Source organism: Drosophila albomicans, chromosome X (assembly GCF_009650485.2).
Source record: "Drosophila albomicans strain 15112-1751.03 chromosome X, ASM965048v2, whole genome shotgun sequence".
In the NCBI taxonomy this organism is placed as follows: Eukaryota; Metazoa; Arthropoda; class Insecta; order Diptera; family Drosophilidae; genus Drosophila; species Drosophila albomicans.
Window position 1 is genome coordinate 18586359 of NC_047627.2, and position 22721 is coordinate 18609079.

The following is a 22721-nucleotide window of genomic DNA, read 5'->3' on the forward strand; positions in this document are numbered from 1 at the left end:
TCATCCCTTTTTCTCTTTAAATTTGCTGTATTAGTTTCAGGTCTTCAACACATTTAGCAGAGAGCGAATGAAACCGATCAACTTCTTGCCATAATAATTATAGCAAACTAAGTGCGCTCTCTCGCTCTCTTTCGCTTTCGCTCTCGCTTTAGCTCTGTCTCTTTCTGGCGCTGTCGCGTCGGCAATTTGTGCAAATTTTGCACAAATTTCGTGCATAAATTACAACAAATTGTGCGCGTATTATATGGCACACAAATTCCGATTTCATGTGGCGCTGTAATGAACTTGAACTTGAAATGTCGCCCCTCCCCCCCATCCTACTCTCCACTCTCCACTCTCCCCTCTTTATTACAGCCATGTGTGTATGTGTGTCTGATATTCGGCAAATCGGCAATTGACGAATCGTAAATCGTAAATCGTAAATCGAAAATCGAGAGTCAAGAGTGCGAGAAATGCGAATGTGACGTGAAAGGTTTCTCTTGCTGTTGTTGTTGTTGTTGACCAACTCAATGACTGACTGAGTGACTGACTGACTGCTTGTGGTATCCGTATCTGTGAGATACGCGTAAAAGCTTTTGTAGTTTATGCGGCGTTTGGCAAAATGCCTGCATTCTTTTTTTTTGTTTGCGTTTTCTTCAAATTATTAAATGAGATACAGCAGGAATAGTTGCTGCCGTTATTGTTGTTGTTGTTGTTGTCTATGTTTCAATTAAGTTAACATTAAAGGAATGCTTTTAGCTTGCTTGACTGTAAGTGGCCGCAACGGCAACGGCTGTGGCAGCGGCTGTGGCAGCAGCAACAAGGGGCAGCCAAGTTTTGGGTTACCCAACAAACATGTTACGCATAATAATTGGTGAATTGCAACACAATGGAGCCTGTCTGCCATGTCTGTGTGGCAGCAGCAGCAGCAACAGGAGCTGCACTCACACACACACCAACACACACACACCAACGCACACACACATTTTCTACATTCTGTGCACTTTTTTTTTCGGCCACTAATGAGTTGAGACTGATATCTTGTGTGCTTGTTGTTGTTATTATTGCTATTCAAAATGCGCAACTCTTTCAGGCCGCCAAGTTGTGGCAAGTTTGTTAATGATGCGCCACGCTACTTGCCCCCGTGCCGCATGCTGCATGCTGCATGCTGCATGCTGCTTATGCATATTAACAGCTCTTCATTAAAACTCATCTAAGCGTTCTTTAAGTTCTACATTTCTTTTTGTGCTTTCGGTTAAGTCATTAAAATTAATGATGCATAACATTTAAGCCTTTTTTTGCTGTTTTTTTTTTTGCAACCCTCTCGCTCCCCCTCTCTTGCTCCTCCAACACTAATGCCCAATAAACGTGCTGCATTCCATGGGAATAAGACTGACTAAAAGTGCCACGTTGACACTTGCAAAACGATCCTCACACAACAAGCAACCCAAAAAAAAAACAAAATCACAATCAAAATTCAAATTCAAATTGAATTCACTTCAACGAAATGCAAACGCTGCAAAAATGAAATTCGTTCAAATTATTTCCAACACAGCTGCTGCTGCTGTGGAATGTTGGAAAATTGATGTTGTGAATTGAAAAATCTTTTGTATGTGTCTGTGTGTGTGTGAACGAAAATAACTTTTTGGCCTCGTCCATATTTGGGCTTGTTATTTATAACAATTTTCCTTTTGTCACCCCAATTTGTCACTCTGCTGTTGCATGCAACACTAAAACAAACATGTGGCGACATTGATTAGGCATCTTCTTGTTGCTGCTGTTGTTGTTGTCACTATTTCCATCTGCATCTGAAAGATGCAAGCAACGATCTGCGATCGCTGCCAGAAACGTTTAAAGTTTTTTTTTTTCATCGATTGAATTTGCTGGCTCAGCGACATTTTTGACTCGCAGTTGATGCTTTGATTAAGATTTACTGCCGACAACAACAACAATAATAACACAGCATTCTCCAGAGCAGAAAACAATGCGTTCCATTTGACATTATTTATAACTGATACTCGTAGCAAATATTTACATACGAACTGTGACTGATCAGCCTCACTTGCGGCACTTGAAAGAAAAATAACTGCGGCTTCAGCTAATGCAGATTTATTGCCGACGGATCCGTTGGGATCAATGTCGAAAAGAAGGAATACGAAAGGAACTTGAATCTTTAAACTCTCAACATCAAACAACATTTTTTTCGCTGGAAAACTAATAGAATTTCAACAAGTGAAATTATTTCGAAACACTTTTCGTTTAATATACTAAATAATTTGCTGAATTTTCAGTACAAATTTGAAGGATATCTTTTGAAAGCACGTCATATTTTTCAGCTGAAATATTTAATAGATGCATATTCTAAAATGCAAATATTTAATTTCAAACAAATGTTTAATGAAATTAAAAACATTCTCTGATAATTTTCTACAAAATTTGCAACTAACAGAAGTAGATGAAAGGACCTCAAACACGTTGAAATTTATTATTTCACAACTCACAATTGAAGGAATCGAAAAAACAAGTACAACTCTTCCTGGGATAACAAAAAAAGGACCTCATTTCGAATAATATTCCACTTATTTTTCAATATAACACCGAATCTGACTTTAAAAGGACAACGAAGAACTGCGATCAACATTTTATTGCCACACTCCAAGAATTGCGCTGCTGCAATATTATTTTCAAATATTTTCCAAATCAGTGAAAACACAAAAACAAAAATAAAACAAAACAAAAAAATAATAGAAAACACTAATTTCAATTTTAGTTTTTTTTTTTTTTTTGTAGGTTTTTTCTTCTTTTTTTGCAATTTTTTTCTTGGCACACATTTCAAACGTTTGGCTTACTCAAAAAACAAGAAAAAAAAAGTGTTTTCGAAAGTATTTGTTTTGGAAAATTGAAATAAACCAAAAGGGTTTTAGTCCCCGTTAAGTGATTTGCACTCGCGACAGGCAAAGGAATCGTCACATTGGCTATTATTTTAATTGTTTTAGTTATTTTTGAGAATTTGTATTGAATTGAAATTACAGTCACACAATCAGAGGAAATCACAAATCACAATCAGAGTTGGCAGTTGAGTTGCAAGTGGCAGTCGCAATTGGCGGCTGAACGTAACGCACACGCAAACGCTTCAAGTCGAACTGACGCGGCAGTAAAGCAACCAGCGCCGGCATCGACTCGCCCAGCGCCCAGCGCCCCAAGCGCCAAGCGGCCTAAGCGCGCGCCCAGCGTTGAGAGGAGGCGCCGAATGCCCGAACACACGAGCCGAAGCTGAAAGCCGAACGCCAAACGCCAAACGCCAAAAACGAAGCAAACGAGCAGCAACAAATGCCGAAGCAGCAGTCAACACAACGCAGTGAACGAAGTGTGACGAACGAAATGCACGACAACTGTTCGGCTCGTTCGGTTCGTTCGGTGAGGGTGGGGACGGGGGAGGTTCAGTGGGTGTTGGAGTGTAAGTGCGTGTGTGTGTGTGTGGGTGAGTGTAAGTAGTCGCAATGCTTGAGCGGACACAGCCAACCAGGTCGCATTTTGGCATTGCAAAGCGCAGCACAACAAAATTGTTTAATGCTGCCAAAGGGCTTGGCAGCATGTTGCTGAGCAACATGTTGATATGACAAATGTTGCGCCTGCGCTAGTCGTTTAAGTTACTTGCAAGAATTTAATTGTTTTACCAAGCAAACACACACACACACACACATGGAAGCTGCAACGGAAGTTGTGCGCTTTTCACTTTTGTTCGTTTTTTTTTTGTTTTTGTTTTGTTTTGTGCAAAACTCATCAGACATGCACAGCTCCCTGGTTGCCGCTGCTTAAGCGCGAGCTGAGCGAGGGTAAGGAGAAGGGCAAGTTGCTTACATTGTTTGCTCTTATGATTTTTATGATTTTTAACAACAGTCGTTGCCACTGATTGTTGTTGCTGCGGCTGCTGCTGCTGCCAGTTGTCTGTTCTCTGCTTTTGTCTTTGCACTAGTTGCCTTCCATTTTTCTTTTTTTTTTTTTCATTTTTGGCTTGAAGTGTGAAAAGAAAAACGCTGTGGCTGGCAAATTCAATTTGCATATGTGCTCCCCAAGCGAGCAAGTATGTATGTGTATGGCCATTTAACGTAGCGAAGCTGCTAATTGACTGCAGACTCATTGAGTGGCTTAGAGCGAAGAGGGGGTGGGGGAAGGGGCGGAGGGTATTCAGCCACTTTGTTGGCCAAAAGTGCAAGTGGCGAACGCGAAACAAGAATCGATGCAAAATAATTGCATACAAAATATTTAATCAACGGCCAAGTTAAATGCGACCGCAGCAACCAGTAAAGCAAACAAATCAACAACAACAACTACACTGAAAATTGAGCTCCCTTTAAAAAAGAGCAACTTTTTGGTGTTCTATGCAGCGTGTTGCAAGTGTGTGATGTGGTTGCATATGTGTGTGTGTGTGTTTACATAATAATTAAAATTTAGCGGCGCTCAAGTGCGGGGGGCAGCAACAACAACAACAACAGCAACAGCGGCATCCAAATGACGCGCTTTCGAAATAACCACAGCAACAACAACAACAACTACAACATTTACAACTACAATAACAACTTCGGTAACTGCCGCAAACAGTTTCGAGTTTCACAACAATCAACGCGCCTCAATAAAATATGTTTGCAACTTCAGAACTTGCAGCACCCAAAAAACATAAGAACAAAAAAATGAACCGACCTTTCAACAACACCAACAACAACAACAATCTCTAAATATGTTTCACAATTTCGCTGCACGCTTCAAATTCAATTTCCACTGATGACTTTTATGTTAATTACCTCGATTGCTTGTCCCAAATTTTGACACCAAATTGTGTCAGCTGACAGACTTGCTGAAATACGAATAATGTGGAAATAACGGGAGACATTCGAAAATATTTCAAAAAATGTTGAACAAAATCCCTTATTGATTTATTTCTATTTATAAAATTACTGGTTAAAGAAAACTGGTTTAATAAAATATTGAAATTGTAAAACAAAAAATAATAATAATAATGTGTAGTATAGTTTTTGGCATAAGCATAAAATGCAATTACAACTTTTACATATTTATAACGAGTTCTGACATCAGCGCAAAAGAAACATGAAATCCATCTACAATTTCATATGGAATTCTGCACAAATTATAATAAAAATTTGTGCTGACCTTTAAGCCATTATAAATTTCGCCAGAATCCAAAGAAATGTGATGCTTATAAAGCAGCAAAGTTGAATTCTTCGAAAAGAAATTCCAACTAATGAAAATATAAATAATATGAAATTTTTCTGTTTTACAATTTGATAAATTTCCGAAAGAAATAAATTTAAGATTTATAAAATGTTCTTTCCCAATTTTTGTTTCAATCGTTTAGTTCCTGTTAGCGTCAATTTCTTTGCTTCAAAGTTTTGTTGTAATCTTTATTTGATTTTAAAACAAAATAGAAAACAAAGAATATTTATTAAAAATTTTATCGATTATCGAATGCAGCTTCTTAAAAAGACATTCCAGTTTATATAATACTTGTATAAATAATACGAATAATACAATTTAAAAAATCTTATAAAAAAATAAATATAAGTTAACTTTTTGTATAATTTTGTATCACAAAAATAAAAAATTTGTGTCTAATCTTTAGTTGCTGGTAAAACAAAGATTATTTATAGATCAAATTCTTGGTTCGACTTTTTATCGATTATCGAATGCAGCTCTAGTTTTAACTTTTTTGGTCTTTTAGTCGAAATTCAACTTGCCCCCGCCCGCATCTCTTGTTGTGCAGCTTCAGGCAGCTCTTTGGTCGCACAGCAGCAAGTCAAGTGTCGAAAATTCATTAAATTTGCAAGGACACAACTTTGGACAGCGCTTCGCTTTGTGTGCGTGAGCAGAGAGGAGGGGGAGATAGGAATGTATGTAAGTGTGTGTGTGTGTGTGTGAGTGTGCGAGCTTTTTTGTGACCTCTGACATTGCATTTAATCTCGTTGACAGCACTTAACACGCCCCCGAGTAGTAAAAGCGGCAACGCCTGGCATGGCAAAAAGACGACGAAAAAAAAAACAAAAAATGAAAGCTCACTTCAAGCAGCGCAAAAAAGAGGAGGAGGAAGGGATGGGGAAAGGGGAAGCGAAGTGGATGAAGCGAGCGTCGACTGCAAGCGGATTATTTAAGTTTATAATACGCTTAGGGGTAATTTTAATCTGTTGCAAATTGTTTTTGTTTGCTGCTGCGACCCGCAAAAAAAAAAACACACAACTCGCAACGCACTCGAAATTACCATCTATAAAACATCTTTTTGCATTGCTGCCTCTATGTGTGTGTGTGTGTGTGTGGGAGTGTGTGTTCACATTTGTGGCATACTTCATAGATATTGCTACACACACACACACACACATGTGGATAGCCAAGGGAGGCAACTGCGGTTATGATTTGAATTTGGTTTTCGGCATTGCAACTCCGTGGGTCGTTTCATTAGGCAAAACAGCGCGCACAGTTTTCCACCCCTCTGCCACGCCCCCTTCTGTCACCACTCTCCACCACGCTGTTGCCGTTTGGGGAACAATTGTAATTTCACTTTTTACAATAGCATTTCGTTGCTAGATTCCACTTTTTTTTCGAGCTCTTGCCGTTGCTCGTATCTTTCGAGTTTTGTGTGTTATGTAATTTACTCTACAAACACTTGCTGAAGGGTCAGGGTCAACAACAACAACAACAACAACAGCAACAGCATCATCAAACAACAGCCAAGACAAGTCAACTGGGGAAAACAACTGAGCTGTTAGCAGCAAGGAAGTTCGCAGATTTTCATAAGCAATTGGATCGTTGCTGTCTGAGCTGGGAATAACTTGGTTAGTTAGCTAGTTGAGCATGTAAATGTTGCAGACGGCAAACAGGAGTAACAGAAAAGAATAAGAACGAAATGGAATTGAAACATGAGCAGCCAAGTTGCAACACTGTGTTTGCTTGCCAAGAAGATACTTTTGTATCTTCCAACTGCTTTTCAACTGCAATAGCATCTTGCAGATACATTTGTATCTTTGAGATACTTTTGAGTTACTTTTGTATCATCCAACTGTTTTTTTAAGACACTTTTGTATCTTTGAGATACTTTTGTACTGAAAATTCATCTTTGAGATACTTTTGTATCTTTGAGATACTTTTGCATCTTCCAACTGCTTTTTTAACTGCAATAGCATCTTGCAGATACATTTGTATCTTTGAGATACTTTTGTATCTTTGAGATACTTTTGTATCTTCCAACTTTGAGATACTTTTGCATCTTCCAACTGCTTTTTAACTGCAATAGCATCTTGCAGATACATTTGTATCTTTGAGATACATTTGTACTGAATATGCATCTTTGAGATACTATTGTATCTTTGAGATACTTTTGTATCTTCCAACTGCTTTTTAACTGCAAGTATCTCAAAGATACAAAAGTATCTTAAAAAAGCAGTTGGAAGATACAAAAGTATCTTAAAGATACAAAAGTATCTCAATGATACAAAAATATCTCAAAGATACTTTTGAGATACTTTTGTATCTTCCAACTGTTTTTTTAAGATACTTTTGTATCTTTGAGATAATTTTGTATCTTTTAGATACTTTTGTATCTTTGAAATACATTTGTATCTTCCAACTGCTTTTTAACTGTAATAGCATCTTGCAGATACATTTGTATCTTTGAGATACTTTTGTATCTTTGAGATACTTTTTAAGATAATTTTGTACTGAAAATGCATCTTTGAGATACTTTTATATCTTTGAGATACTTTTGCATCTTCCAACTGCTTTTTAACTGCAATAGCATCTTGCAGATACATTTGTATCTTTCAGATACTTTTGTATCTTTGAGATACTTTTGAGGTACTTTTTTATCTTCCAACTGTTTTTTTAAGATACTTTTGTATCTTTGAGATACTTTTGTATCTTTGAGATACTTTTGTGCTGAAAATGCATCTTTGAGATACTTTTGTATCTTCCAACTGTTTTTTTGAGATACTTTTGTATCTTTGAGATACTTTTAAGATACGTTTGTATCTTTGAGATACTTTTGTATCTTTGAGATACTTTTGCATCTTCCAACTGCTTTTTTAACTGCAATAGCATCTTGCAGATACTTTTGAATCTTTGAGATACTTTTGTATCTATGAAATACTGGAGTGCACTCCAGCTGACTTTCTTATCAGAATATTGGTTGCTGTTAAATCGTTACAATAAGTTTGACATTAATATTTCGTTTCATTAAATTATACCATCAATATTTTAGAAAATTCAATATTTGTTAGCAGGGATTCTAACTTTTTACAACTACTCTATTTTAATGTAGATTCGCTTGGCAATTCTTGCTAATTCAAAAACTGTAAAACAAGATTTCTGAAATTCATTTGTCAATTTTTCTCCCCCAATATATTTTTCTTTTATTTCATTCCATTCCGACTTTTTCGGATTGAGTAAGCATAGAATATATATATATATATATATATATTATATATATATATATATATATATATATTTTATTTTTTTTTTCTAATTTAATGTAAACTAGAACTCCCTCGCCCTCCTTCCTTTTCTTTTTATCAAATACAATGCCTTAACGAAAAAGAATGTGCTTACAAATTCAGCTTACATTTTAAATTATGTTTCATTCCAACGTGTCCTTAGAAATCGAACAAGTTTCAAAATAGAATTTAAAATAAAATTTAATTTTCATTGAACCTATTAAAATATTGATTTACTAAAGTTAACCAAGTTTTTCATTTCAAACCGTTCAGATAGTAAGAATATTAAAATAGAGTTAAGATGCAAAGTTTTCGAGATGGTTTCATTCCGTTTGACCCACATTACAGCTATGTTGCTCTTTGCAGCTTATAATTGTTTCATTCCACACATTCCGCCGCATAATTCCAGACAACTCACGCCCCCAAAAGTCATTAATTCCACACGCTTTTGCAATGCAATTAAGCAGCATACTTGTATATGTTTCATTTTCCCCATAATTGGCATTGATGCAACACGTTCCGAAACGCAAAATTTAGCAAATTTGCACTCGGTATGTAATTAATCGATGCTCGTAAATTCCACTAAATGAGCCCGAATTCAGTTTCAGAATATAAGAAATTAGAAATGAGTAACGGGAATGATTATGTTTTCAGATTTCCAATTTTCTTTCGTAAATAGTTGAACGCAGAATAACCTGATTCTGAATATGCGATGCGGAAAATATTTCAAATATAGTTACAATAGCATAGTTGTATTCAGTTCAAGCGGGACAACATTGTTGGCCATGCCCAAATGAGATCAGCGATCGCCGCTGACATCATACAAAACAAAATACAAAAAGAATACATCAAACAATGTGCAAAATCAAATAGAAATCCAAATGGCAAAATGGAAAATAATAACAATTAATATGAATAAAAATACCCTTGTCCAATAATGTATAAAATTGCACAAATTAAAATGATGGCAAGTGTTTCGAATAAAGTCAATTTTTGCGAATGCGAAAGAAATGAAAGCTTCAAATAATCGTATGTTGACTCACCCTGTGGCTGCGGTGGATTATAAATATTAACATCTTCATTATTGTTATCGATCTTTGGCTGTTCAGGCTCCTCGGGTCTTGGTTCCTCTTCAGGGGTGGTACAGTTGGCCTCATCGGTGCCATCATCGCACTGATGAATGCCATCGCAGAGCATACTGGGGACCAAGCAGCGATGGTCGTCGCATACGTGTTCGCCTTCGTTGCAAACTAAAGAGCACAAAATGCGCAACGTAAGAATGCAAAGGAAGCGGCAAAGAACGAAATAAAGAAATGAAAACAAAATGCAAATTAAAGTAGCTGATCGAAATAAAGTGGCAAAAACTGATGAGAATGATGATAATGTAGCTAATGTAGACGATAGTTTCTGATAGAACTGAACACTAAAATTAAGATGGAACTGTTCGCTTAACAGATCACGCTCTGTTCAAGGAACTGTTCACTCTTTCCAGAACTGTTCGTTTTACTGTTAACCAAGCTATTTGCGGAACTGTTAACAACGCTGAAAACTTAACTGTTAACAGATCTGTTTACGTAACTGTTAACAGCGCGTTTACTTAACTGTTAACAGCGTTGTTTACTCAATTGCTAACAGAACTGTTCACTTAAGTGTTAACAGCGCTGTTTACTTAACTGTTAACAGAGCTGTTCCCCTAGCCGTTAAAAAAGCTGTTAACCTGTCCGTTAATAGAGCCGTTCACAGAACTGGTAACAGAGCATTTCATAGAACTGTCCTTAGAGCTCTTCATAAAATTGATCACGCAACTGTTCACTTAACTGATCACGCAGCTCTTCACTAAAATGATCACTGTACTGATCTTAAGTAGCGTACAAATCGGAATACTACATCATGGAAAGGGGAACATGGTAAAGAGCTAAGGGAATTACTGGGGAACGGTTGGTAACATGAAAATAGTGAAGACGATCGATGATATGGTTTCATGAATCATTATTACCGCTGGGACAATCCTCCTCATCTTCCCCATCGGGACAGTTCCTTTCGCCATCGCACTTCACCTCATCGCAGACACGATAGCCGCTGCGTGGGCAAATGTATGTGGAATCACCGCGACATTCAGATTGTTCCGGTTTCGGGTCGGATGCGGGTTCGGGTTCACCGGAGCCATCTTCATCAGCGGTCTCGGTTATTTCAGGGGCGTTAGGATCTGTGTTTGCGTGTGTGTGAGTGTGTGTGTGTGTTTGGAAGGCACCATAAATTAAATTAGCAATCTTGTAAATCATAAACAGCAGGACAAGGACGAACAGAGAACATTGCACAAAAAGAGGATGAGAAAGAGAAAAAGAGAGAGCAAGAGAGAGAGAGAGAGAGAGAGAGAGAGAGAGAGAGAGAGAGCAAGAAACATAGACGTAGACGTAAACAACACACAGAGAGCGGGATGAAGGAAATTGGAATGTGGAAGACATTAACTTAATGAGTGTGAAAGCAAATGTGTTGATGTGTATGTGTATGTGAAACAGAGCGAGACAGAGACAAAACACCAGAGCATGTGGGAGCGAGAGAGACAGTATGATAAAACGATCGAATGAAAGAGTGCTGTGTGGAGTGTTGAAGAGATCAATGATGAAGCGAGGAAATGAGTTTGGATATTCCCGCTTATTAATATAGTTAACATGATACTGTATACAAGTGTGTGTGTGTGTGTGAATAAGATCATATGTGTGTGTGTGTGTGTGTGTGCTTTAAGCAAACCCAGAGAGATACGAAACGAAGTGAAACGAAACGAAGACCCAGAAGACATCATGAACACATCATCCCGCCAATTGCAAACGCAATCGTTTATCGTTATCGTTAATCGGAAACAAACCACGCGCATTATTCCGAGATGGGATCGAATTCAACTTCCGCTGTCGTTGTTGACACATGGCTTCCACCTCATCGGAGCCATCGAGGCAATCCTCACGACCGTTGCACAAATCATAGCAGGACACACTAAAGATGAGGCCACTCTGGCACTGGAAGCTGCCCTCATTGGTCGGACACTGATCGAAGTTGCTGTAGAAGTTTGTCGCCGAAACTTCACGGCGATTCGTGAAAAGCAGTGCACACATTTCCGGATCCTCATCGGAGGAATCTTCGCAGTCGCTGCGACGATTGCAAATATCATAGCAAGGTATACGGGTTATGGATCCCTCACACTGGAAAAATTCATCTTCGCCGCGACATGGCAGGGGCGGCAACGTTCCAGCCAAATCGTCATCGGTTTCGTTTGTTCCCACCTTCGGTTGGCGATACTGACATAGCGCGGCAGTCTCATCGGAGCCATCGTCACAGTCGGCAACGCCGTTGCATACATTGTAACAGGATGTGCTCAACTTTTCGCCCGACTCGCACTGGAAATCATCGTAGTCCTGCTCGCAATGTTTGTTCGCACGCTGGCGACGTTCACACAGCGCTGCATCCTCATCGGAGGCATCCGAGCAATCGTTTCGGCCATTGCAAATGTCCTCGCACATAATGTTGAACGGACTGCCACTAACACACTGGAATATATCGCCGGATGAACGACATTGTTCCTCATCATCAGCATCATCATCAACATCGGGGTCATCGAAATCCCCATCGTCTTCGGTTGGCTCGTCGTAGTACGACGCATTCGATGTTGCCCATCTCGAATGGTTTGTATACGGATTGGGATACAATTGTACTTGTAGACGCCGAGCCAAACACATATCGGCGTTCTCATCGGAGCCATCGGAACAGTCGGCGATGTTGTTGCACACGCGCAGACAGGAGACGCTATCAATGGGGCCGGCATCACAAATGAACTCATCAATCTCGAAATCCTTTGGATTCCTACACTGGTTATCTGCATTGGTTTTGTTTTGGGTTTTTTTTTTGTTTTTTAGTTAAGCGCTGATTGTGTTGTTGTATTTTTGATGGGTGAGAAGAGTGTGTGTGTGTGTGGTACAGAGAAAGAGTTGAACTATACAACTAGACAGTGGGAGGGCACAAGGCAAGTTGCTTTTAAGCTTTACGCGTTGTCCAGCACCATAGCAGTTAATATATGGATTATATATATATATATATTGAGTATATAGTACAATAGAGAGGGTAGAGGGTTGGGTAATTTTGAAAGGAAAATGTGTGTGTGTGTGTTCGTGTGTGTGTGTGAAACGTTGTGAGACAAATGAACTTACCCACAATTGGACGGAAGTAAAAGTCTTTATCGAGTTGTGCACTCGTATGGCCAATGACATGATAGTTTTGCAGATGCTCGCGCAATTTATTTTCAAAATCGGGTGTGTTTGTCGGTATCTCCAGATTCACAATCACATAGATCTTGTAGTGGTCGTTCGTTTCCCTAAAAAAGGGTAAATAAAAACAGAAAAGATTGCATTTCGAAAGCGCAAATACCGGGTGATTTTTTTATTTTGTATACACTTACCCGACGCTCACCAGCGTGCTGATCAGATTGTCATCATCGTCTTCGTGGCCGTGGGTGCTAATGAAGAGCTCATTCAAACCATTTGAAATATCCTTGGCCAGTGCCTGGAACTCTTCACTGTCCTTGTCGTTGTACTCGACGCGGAATGGCTCGGTAAGAGTGATGCGTGTCCGATCTGCAAAATCATTTGATTAGCCAACTCAACAACACAATGAACACCAAAATACTCACAGGTTGCGGTCTCTCCCTCAACGGTGCCGGAGCCGGCTTCACTCTCGTAATCGTCATAGGGATGCTTTTGGGGCAGCGAACCTTGCTGTTGACGCTTGGCCAGACGTTGCTTCTTATTGATGCCCAACCCCTTCTTCGTGCGCTTCAGCCGCTGCTGATGTTGATGTTGATGCTGTTGCTTTTCGGCAGTGGCTGCATTGTTGCCAAACAGACGATTCAACTCGCGACGCACACGACTGTAGCTCTTCGATAGCCAACTGCTATCAGCGGGCGTGTCCTCGATTAGGGGCGCATCGGATTGCACGATATCGATGCCGGACAGCGGCGTTTCATCCTCGGGTATCAAAGAACAGTTTGTCGCTCTCATCTAGACTTGAGATTTGCTGCAAGCACACAGTGAAACAAAACAACAAAATTAATTACAAATTGAAATTATATATATAAAATAGTATTTATTACCTACACAGAAGTGAATTAAAATGTTGTAGAATACACAATTTCATTAAATTTCAATAAATGACAATTCGTTTTTAGTCAATTGCAACGTTGCTATACACTAGAGATGGGAAACCAATTAGCGATGACACTTGATTGCAAGATTTGCATTGCACACTTAATTTCAAATATTACCGCTAGATGGCGCTCTTCGCTAGTTTCAGCTCAGCAACTTAGATAGCGCCATCTAGTAAATTTCTGCTTCTATTTTGTAAATTATCCAAGGCGAATCCTCAGTCAAAAACTTGTTAAGCGGATTTACAAATTTGTGTAATCTATTTATAATTCATTTACTGTTTTACTACCAATAAAAGTTTGCAAATTCAACACACAACAGCAAAAATTGTCCTCACTATGGTTTTGTTCTCTGCTAAGTTCTTGTGCCATACAGTTGAGCAGCCACTGTGCCCAACTTTTGCTCTGTTAGCGCAACAACAGTGTTGAAAAGCTCGTGTACAACAGTGTGTTGAATTTCTGATTTCACCATTCTGTTGTGCTGACCAGTTTTATCTGTTATCAGTTGGAAACATATCAATAATGCGATTTAAGCTCAATTAAACCATAAAAAACGAACAGCTGCATATTGCGGTTTCCGTTATTACTTTTAATGTGTGCCGACATTAATACCAAAAATATAAAAAAAAAAACTGACAATGCATTTCAAACTGTGAACCAATTAAGTCTCAATTTGGACAATTTTCCTTTGATTTTTCCCCCCATAGCATTTTCAATAGCTTAAGAATACTTCTTGTTCTGTTGTCGATCAATTTATGACTGGCGTCTTTTATATAGGGCAACAACAACAAAAACAACAATACGTTTGCCGCCTGCATCGAATCGAGACGCTATTTTTAATTGAGAATTGATTTCAAGTGTCAATTTTTTTATGACCATTTACTTAACGCATTGATTTTTGATTTCAGATTTTTGATTCGTGCCTCGGCTGACTTCCCATCTTCAGAATTTGTTTCCAACTCAAGTGTTCGTTGGCTACGTCATATTTCAATCGTCATTTTCATTCTCAGTGTTGCTGCTGCTGCTGCTTGATAAGTGTCAATGTCCAAGCAACATGGATAGATAGATATGTTGGAACATGCAACATGTGCCCCAGTAAATGAATTGAACTATCGGATCTTTTCTATCTCTCTGCAAGCAATAAAATTCTCTTCGAGTTTCGAAGCTCACTTGTTTTATAGAACTTACAGAAAAAGCTTCTTAAAATGTAGCCAAATAAAAATCAACTTACTTTACTCTAATTCGAATTAAAGTAAATTATATTTTATAAATTTGTTTTTGAAATCCAAAGCTCTCCTAAAAAAGGATAATTTTAAAATGTAACTCAAAAAATCAATCACATCTACAATCGTAAATATTAATTCTAGATTCTAAAAAATAAAGTAAATTAGAGCTTTTATATATTATTACACGCTTTCTATAAATACAATCTTTTATTTACATTTTTGTTTCTTTTCTAATTTGCCAACGAAGAAGTAGAGCCGCTTTTTTTTATAATATTTTTAAATACACAAATATAAAAATTATTTTGAGCGTTACTTAATACTTTACTTAATAACATCAATTTAATAAGCGTTTGCTAAAAGACAACTTTATAATAAAATTTGTCATAATTTTGTATTATTTAAGTAAAAGCTGTTTAAACAGAATTAGTTCTACCTAAAAAAGGAAACAATGCTAATTTTTGCAGTTCTAGCAATTAAATAAACACATTAAACAAATGCAATAATTAAATGTCATTTAAAAACAAGGTAATTACATATTTAATTTATAATAATTACAACAGCTAATTGTCATAAATCATTTATTTATTATTAGTTTTGTCAATATAAAATAAATAACCGATGTTTAATGCAGCGCATGAAAGTGAAGTTTGACTGTAATTCGAGTGAATAGCTTTAACCAATCTATTATTTAATGTTTCCTCCCTCTATGCGTTTCTTTCTGTCTCTCTGTGTGCCTGAGAATTTGTGAAATGTGGGCCAAATGTGCATTGTACTGCACACCGCCTGTCCTCCCTCTCCCTTCCTCACCCTGCGTTCATTGATAAACGACGATAAGAATTCTCGATAAAGCGCGTCGTGTCTTGAACAGGTGGCGATATCTTTAACTGTCCAGATGATGAGTGAAAGAGTGAGACGGGGGACGGGGGAAGCGCACATTTTCATGTTATCGCATGCCGCGTTTACGAGCTGCATTCGTCAAATTGTCAATGCGATCTTTGAGGTGGAAATTCTCAGGCAGCAAAAAATAAAACAAAAAATATGTGAAAAGGAAAAGCCAAAGCGGAAACAACAACACCACAAAATTCTGCTGAAATTTATCAATCAAAAAAAGAATCAAAATCAAAATCAAAAACAAAAACAAAACTGAAGCAAAACAACAGAAAGGCAAAGCGAGGCAAGAGAAACGTTCTGTAAAACCAGCAACAACAAAAGTTGAACAAACTTTTTCTCATGCCCCTCGTTGCTGTTGTTGTTGTCATTTTGTTTGTCTGCCTGGTGGTTTGCCTTTAATATTGTCTACTCCGTGTCTGCGACATTGTCTGGGCCCCAAAAAAACACAGAGTGAGAGCGAGAGAGATGAAGTGTTGACAGCCAGGGAAGCGGAAGTAAGTGCGATATCGATGTCACTGTTTAAGTGGAGAGCGGTGGAGGAAGAGTCTGAAGTCAGGAGCTGGCTTATAAAACTGCATAGTCACGTGTCGCATCCTTAAACTTTTCCGTTTGCCGCTGTTGCGCTTATTATGTGTCTTCGCTATTTTTGGGCGTGATTTTTCGGTGGAAAGCGTCTGCGGCAGACAGACAGCGACAACCAATGCACATACATACCTTAGAGAAAACTAACTGATCAAGAGATAACTTGATCTCAACTCAATCATTATTCATATGCGATATTGTGTACTTAGGCAAAGCAGCCTGACAATCTGGTATATTTTGTACGATATACCAAGTATAGGCTTTAAAATATTGCAGTTTCTTTTGTATATTAATTTGGCTTATTTTTAGATTATGGTTTTATTGAAAGTGGGTATCTCATAGTCGAGCACACTCTAGTGTCTTAAATGAGCTAAATTGATCTCTTCTCAATCATTATTCATATGCGAAGTTATATACTTTGTTGCTTTGCCTGACAAGCTGGTATATTTTGTACGATATACCAAATATAGCCTTCGTGGCGTTTTTTTTGTATATTAATTTGGTTTATTTTTAGATTATGGTGTTATTGAAAGGGGGTATATCATAGTTGAGCACACTCTAGTGTCTTAAATGAGCTAAATTGATCTCTTCTCAATCATTATTCCTATGCGAAGTTCTAAACTTTTTTGCTTTGCCTGAAAATCTGGTATATTTTGTATTCAATGGTATATTTTCTAGGTAATACTATATCGGTATACCAAATCAATTTGGTATATTTTGAACTTTGAAACTTCGTCATATTAGTACTGAAATTTAGCTTTCGAAATATTTTTGTATTTTTTTGGTATATTAGTTTGGTCATTCTGAGAATATGGTTTTATTGAAAATGGGTAGAGTGTATCTTAACTAAGCAAACTTGAGCTTATCTCATTTCAATATTCCTATGCAAAATTCTATACTTTGTTGCTTTGGCTGATAATCTGGTATATTTTGTACTCTTTGGTATATATTGAATGTAGTAGTATATTGCCTTTCTAAACTAATTTTGATACAATAACACCAAATATTGATGAGTTTTCGTTACAAGATTCAAATCTTAAAACATTTTATCTTCACGCATTTTCCAAAGTGTATTCGAACATTCCTTTTTCAGAGTCATATTAACAATAATATTCTATCATCACTTAAATATGAAGTGTAGCTAATTATAAAACATGTTTTGCATCAAAAGTCTTACTTGCGAAATATCGCGCAAATGCGTTGATAATGTAGCTGAAAGTCAAACAGTTCTCAGAAAAAGAAGTTTTATGTAATTTCCATTTAAAGTTTACACTGAAGCGGTGACTAAATCTGCTGCGCGATATTTACATTAGCGAGAAATATGTAAGATAGACGTTTAAGACTAACACATTCAACTTTTTGGCTTGGCAACTCTGTCGACTGTTTCGTTTGCTAAATCAATTGCCTAGAAGGATGATGCTCCGGATAATTGACACAGATTTGAATGGAGCCTTGTTTATTTGTTACTGCTGCGAATTTATTTACGGCTATTTTGTGAGAGCGACATTAACCAGTGGCTGTCAAATTGTGCAGCCCACGCAGTGAACTGTATGAGTTATTAAACGCATTATTACGCATACGCCGTGTTGAGCAAGCAAAAACAACACGCAACACACGAATAATGCAAAGCAGAGAATGTGCTAAATATTTGCGTGAGCAATTATTTAACATCCTTGAACCATTTGGCAGATTTATGAAAATGCAAAAGAGAATGAATGAATAAGAGGCTGCTTCTGCTTCTGCTGCTGTTGCTGTTGCACTTGTTGCACGTTCGATTCGCAAAAACAGTCGCCAAGGTCACTGCAGGCATTGTCGTCCAACTCTCTCTCATCCTTTCTCTCACTCTCTCTCTCTGTCTTTCGTTCTTTCACCTGTGCTTTGACTCATGCTCGAGCTGCGTGCGCGTTCATTGAACCCAATGCAAAACCAAACCAAAATAGACAATGCCAAAAAGCAATGCAAACAAATTCAAATCGAACCACAAACAAAAATGCATTGAGCGACTTTCCGGCAAATTAGGCCGACCCATAGACGTAGACAATGATTTTTGCTCATTTCCTGCAAATATGTAACTACAAAAAAAAGCAACCTGAAGAGAAGTTCATTTGGATATGTGCTAAAGTGATCGACTTGTTGTTACGCTTTTAACTTTTGAGAAATCGAAATTGTTTTTAAAATAAATATATAAGAAATTGTATTTCATATTATATAAAAAGGTACATAATGAATTCTTAATCCTAATGAATAGAAATAATGTTTTTGAAAAAAAAAAATATAAATACAAAAATGTAATTTGTATTTAGAGCAGATTTTTTAATAATTCCAATTAGGAAAATACAATGCCTTCAAGCTATATAATTCGAGTAACCAAAAGAATTTCTAACTCTAAATTGAAATACATTTATGTATATTTTCGAAATATAATATATAAAATTACTAAATCTAAATTTGTATTTGATAGTGCAAAAAGTAAGTAAATGCAAATATGAAAACAACGTATTTTTAAAGCTAAACATCATACTATACATAAAGTTACTTGGAGAATTCTTAATTCTAACAAAACAATCTTTACTTATTTGAACTGATTTCTAAATAATGAAACGTATTTTAAGGCAACTTTAAATTCAAAGTTTCATTAAGGATTCCTGAAGAAGTTTGTAATGAAATGAAAAATATTTTCAAACTTCAGATTACCGAAAGCATGATGAAGTCTCAAGTGTGGCATCCCCCAGATAAAAGTTTGTGGCAAACAGGGTATGCGGCATAGCAAAAATTACAGAGGGCGACTTGCAGCGGCTCGCTTGCCCTGTGCTCATAAATTGTGCGGCACATGTGTGTGCTGGCAATTTATTTTCATCTACTCGGCGATGTTTGACTCAATGTGCAAATCAGAAAATCGCTTTTCGCCTAGACAATTGTGCCGGCAATCGATAGCGAATATAGCAGAAAGCAAAAAAAAAAGTGAAAAACTAACTGACTCTGACTGTAAATTTTTGTGGCAGGCCCAAAAAAAAAGGAAGAGAATTGCGCTTTCGTTGGCATTGCCTTCGATTGTTGTTGTTGTTGTTGTTGGCCACAATTATAAGTAACTGGCAACTGGGAAAAACATGTGAAAATTTGATTAAAAACTAAAGCTAATTGGCAACTGGCAAATGGCAAAAGAGAATTGAGAATTGCTGCGGCTGCAACTCCTGTTCCTTTTCACAGCACGTTGCGCATACGCCGCGTTGTCGGCACCGAGTGGAGGCGTTTGTGTTTTTGTGATACTTATCGTATGCAACCGCATCAAGCACATCAAGTGCAGCAAAAGTATTTGGGTCTTTGGGGCAAGTGCAAAGCAATTGACGCCTCCGAAAAAGATTACGGGCGATTTAAGTGCAGTGCGTCAATCTTCATAAAGCCGACAAGTCTGATAGACCTGGATACAAATGCACATATGTATATAGATCGGGGCATCTGGGGACCTGGACCTGGGACACGGCAATTGCATTGCTTGTGATGTGAAATCTCAACAAAAACAATAACAAAAAACAAAAACAAACTCAGACGCTGCAGGCACAGCAGGAAATATTTAGAGCAGAAAATAAGATGATCCAAGTGTATGTGTGTGTGTGTGTATTGCAATTTGTTTGGCTTAATTAAACTGTAAATTTTTTGCAATTGCTTTGATTTAATTAGTTTCTCGTTTCGTTTTTGCGCTGTGCGTTCGTTTATTCCGCTCTATTTACAGCTTAAACAATTACAGGGAATGCTGCTCGAGCTTATTTTTACTCTGCCTTATTATTATACTCATATCACATCGTTTGCTAAATTCAATCTAATAGCTCAAAGCAATTACAAAAAAAAAAACGAAAAAAATAGTTTCTTCTCTTCTCAGATTGCAAGCGACAAACTGAGAATTTAATACGATCAAAGCGGATTTGATATACAGTGGCAAATATTCTAAACATTTGTATTCCTCTTGTCTCAAATTGCAATTGAAATTATGCAGAAAATTTGTAGGTTCAATGCTCTCGCTCAATTTCCAAATGCGATCAACTTTAGTAATCAGATACAGTCGCAGCTTTAAACGCTGATAGCTTTTAATAAATTCCCAGACTAGTTGGCACAGAAACCACAGCGGATAGACTTCATTATATTGTGTGTGTGTGTGTGTGTGTGTGTCTATTTTCAATTATTTTATCCTTTACTTCACTCGTTTCCATTCCAACTGCTTCACTCAGTGTGTGATCTATGCTGTGAACCTTCCTCAGTTTTATTTTCAATGGCAGGAAATTAAATTCCACATTACAAATAGCGCAGCGCTTTACAAATAACCATAAGGTCGTCGTCGTCAGCCACATGGAATAATTCACACCCACATTCACACATCTTTGTAGTTGACACCTGAGTGCAGATAGTATTTCTAGCACAATGTGAATGAGTAGAAATGCCACAAAGTCAAAGTTCATGCAACAGTCAATTTCAATTCCAATTTCTTCAACACAAAACTATTGCATTTCAATCTTTATACCCGCCACCTAGAGGGTTGAAGGGTAATATAACTTTGTGCCTCCAGAAAATGTATGTAACAGGCAGCAAGAGGCATCTTGGACCCTATATAGTCGATATAGCTATGATTCCTCGTCTTTGTTGTGATCGGATTGATATATGAAATACTTTTGTATGGGAAAATATGCGTATTTTCTACAGGTCTTAGTAGCTTTGGCTGACAATCTGGTATATTTCGCACTTGGTGGTATATTTTGCATGCAGTACTATATCAATATACCAAATATACTACGGCACCCTTTGGTATATTTTTCTATGTAGTACTACAGCTTTGTACCATAAATAGCAAATGGTATATTTTTCGTAGTTTTGCGATATATTAATTTGTTATATTCAAAATTTAACACCGCACTGTTTTGTTTTCATTAAAATGAGTAGCGGGTATTTCACAGTCGAGCACACTCGACTGTAGTTTCCTCTCTTGTTTTATATTCATTCATATCAGCATAAAGCTGAATTGTGTGATATGTGTGGCTAAAAATACAGCGGCTTTGGCCATGTGTGTGGATCATTATCTGACGTCTGATTTCCGGCTTTGGCTCGATAACTACGACTATCGATAAGCGGCAAAGCTGATCGATATGCAGCTGATAAAAAAAAAAAAAATAGCGATTGAAGGTCGTGTTGAGTTTTCGCTGTCAGTTGTCAGCTGTCAGTTGATAAATCTGTGTGTGGCACAGTCGGGATATATCAAGTCATAACACAGTATGCAACTCATTTAAATGTGTTTCTGGCATGAGTTGCCCTTAGAGCACGTCCTTGGCCACAGAAAAAAAAGAAGCAGAAAAGAAAAGAAGGAAGCAAGAAATGCCAGCACGCTCGTCGACTGTTGATCCTGGCGCTTTGATGTTACACAAAGTCGTCGCATCAGATTTTTACAACTTTTTTTCTCGTTGTTTTTTTTTTTTCTTGGTGGTGGTGAACGGAGACATTGACGTCGTTGTTTTGGCCGTGCCACTTGCGGCAAGTTGAGCATGCCGCTCACGTTTTGGCAATTTCTCATAAAACAAACGACCATTAACGCCTTTAAGTTGTCGGCTGACTTTTGACGTGGCCCTTTGCCCTCATGGGTGGGTGTCACTTTGTTCGTGCCTCATATTAAGTTGTCAGTTTTGTGGCATTCCCCACACACTCACTCACACACACTTACATACACACACACACACACACAGTTGCAAGTTGAGCTAGTCGCTTTTGATCAACTAAGCCACGTTTAATGGCCAAATTTGCCGCCTGCTGACCAGTTGCATAGTGTGTGTGTGTGCAACATTGTAGCTACTTGCCACACTTACATACTTGCCACACAAACTATTGACTGATATGCATATGCGAAACTGTGGAGAATCGCAGCACACACAAAAGAACAAAAACAAAAAAAAAAAAGCCCTCTTACAACAAAGCCAATTTGCGTGCGTAATTTGTGGCACTTAGACGCTACGTGCCGCACGGTCTGATACTGCCACAGTTGCTGCTGCTACTGCTGCTTGCCACCTGGTGGCAGCCAAACGCTTGCGTTGTCATTTGTCTGCATTAAGCAGTTTGAGTTTGAGTGTGAGGTCGGGCAGGCAGGCAAAACAACCAATTTGTAATTGAGCATTAGATGCTTGACCTGCCCATCTCTCCCACTCTCTCTATCTCTCTCTCTCCCCTTCTCTCTCTCTCTTTTTCGCTATCTCGCTTTATCGCCTACTGGCAATTGTGCGTAATTAATGTGGCCAATTAGCTTACAATTTGCCACAAATTGTCGATAGAAAAGAAAGCGTCTGCTTGCCAAGTATTTTGCATTACATCAGCCAGGGGCAAGTGTCA

General features: G+C 37.8%; 1 protein-coding gene across 25 annotated transcripts in view; it reads right to left on the reverse strand.

Annotated features, from left to right (window-relative positions):
* Positions 1-22721, reverse strand: part of LOC117570136 (basement membrane-specific heparan sulfate proteoglycan core protein) — a 103819-nt gene that overhangs the window by 58657 nt on the left and 22441 nt on the right. For 19 of the 25 annotated variants that reach the window (XM_052007523.1, XM_052007520.1, XM_052007542.1 and 16 more), the window contains exons 3-8: positions 13153-13535; positions 12922-13096; positions 12674-12837; positions 11341-12342; positions 10471-10680; positions 9518-9724 (exon numbers count right to left, since the gene is read on the reverse strand). In XM_052007523.1, the coding sequence (XP_051863483.1) occupies positions 9518-9724; positions 10471-10680; positions 11341-12342; positions 12674-12837; positions 12922-13096; positions 13153-13519 (2125 nt within the window). In that variant the 5' untranslated portion in view covers positions 13520-13535. Of the gene's footprint in view, positions 1-3009; positions 3116-9517; positions 9725-10470; positions 10681-11340; positions 12343-12673; positions 12838-12921; positions 13097-13152; positions 13536-22721 lie in introns of those variants that run through there. The other 6 variants (XM_052007644.1, XM_052007638.1, XM_052007631.1 and 3 more) reach the window with 4 other exon arrangements.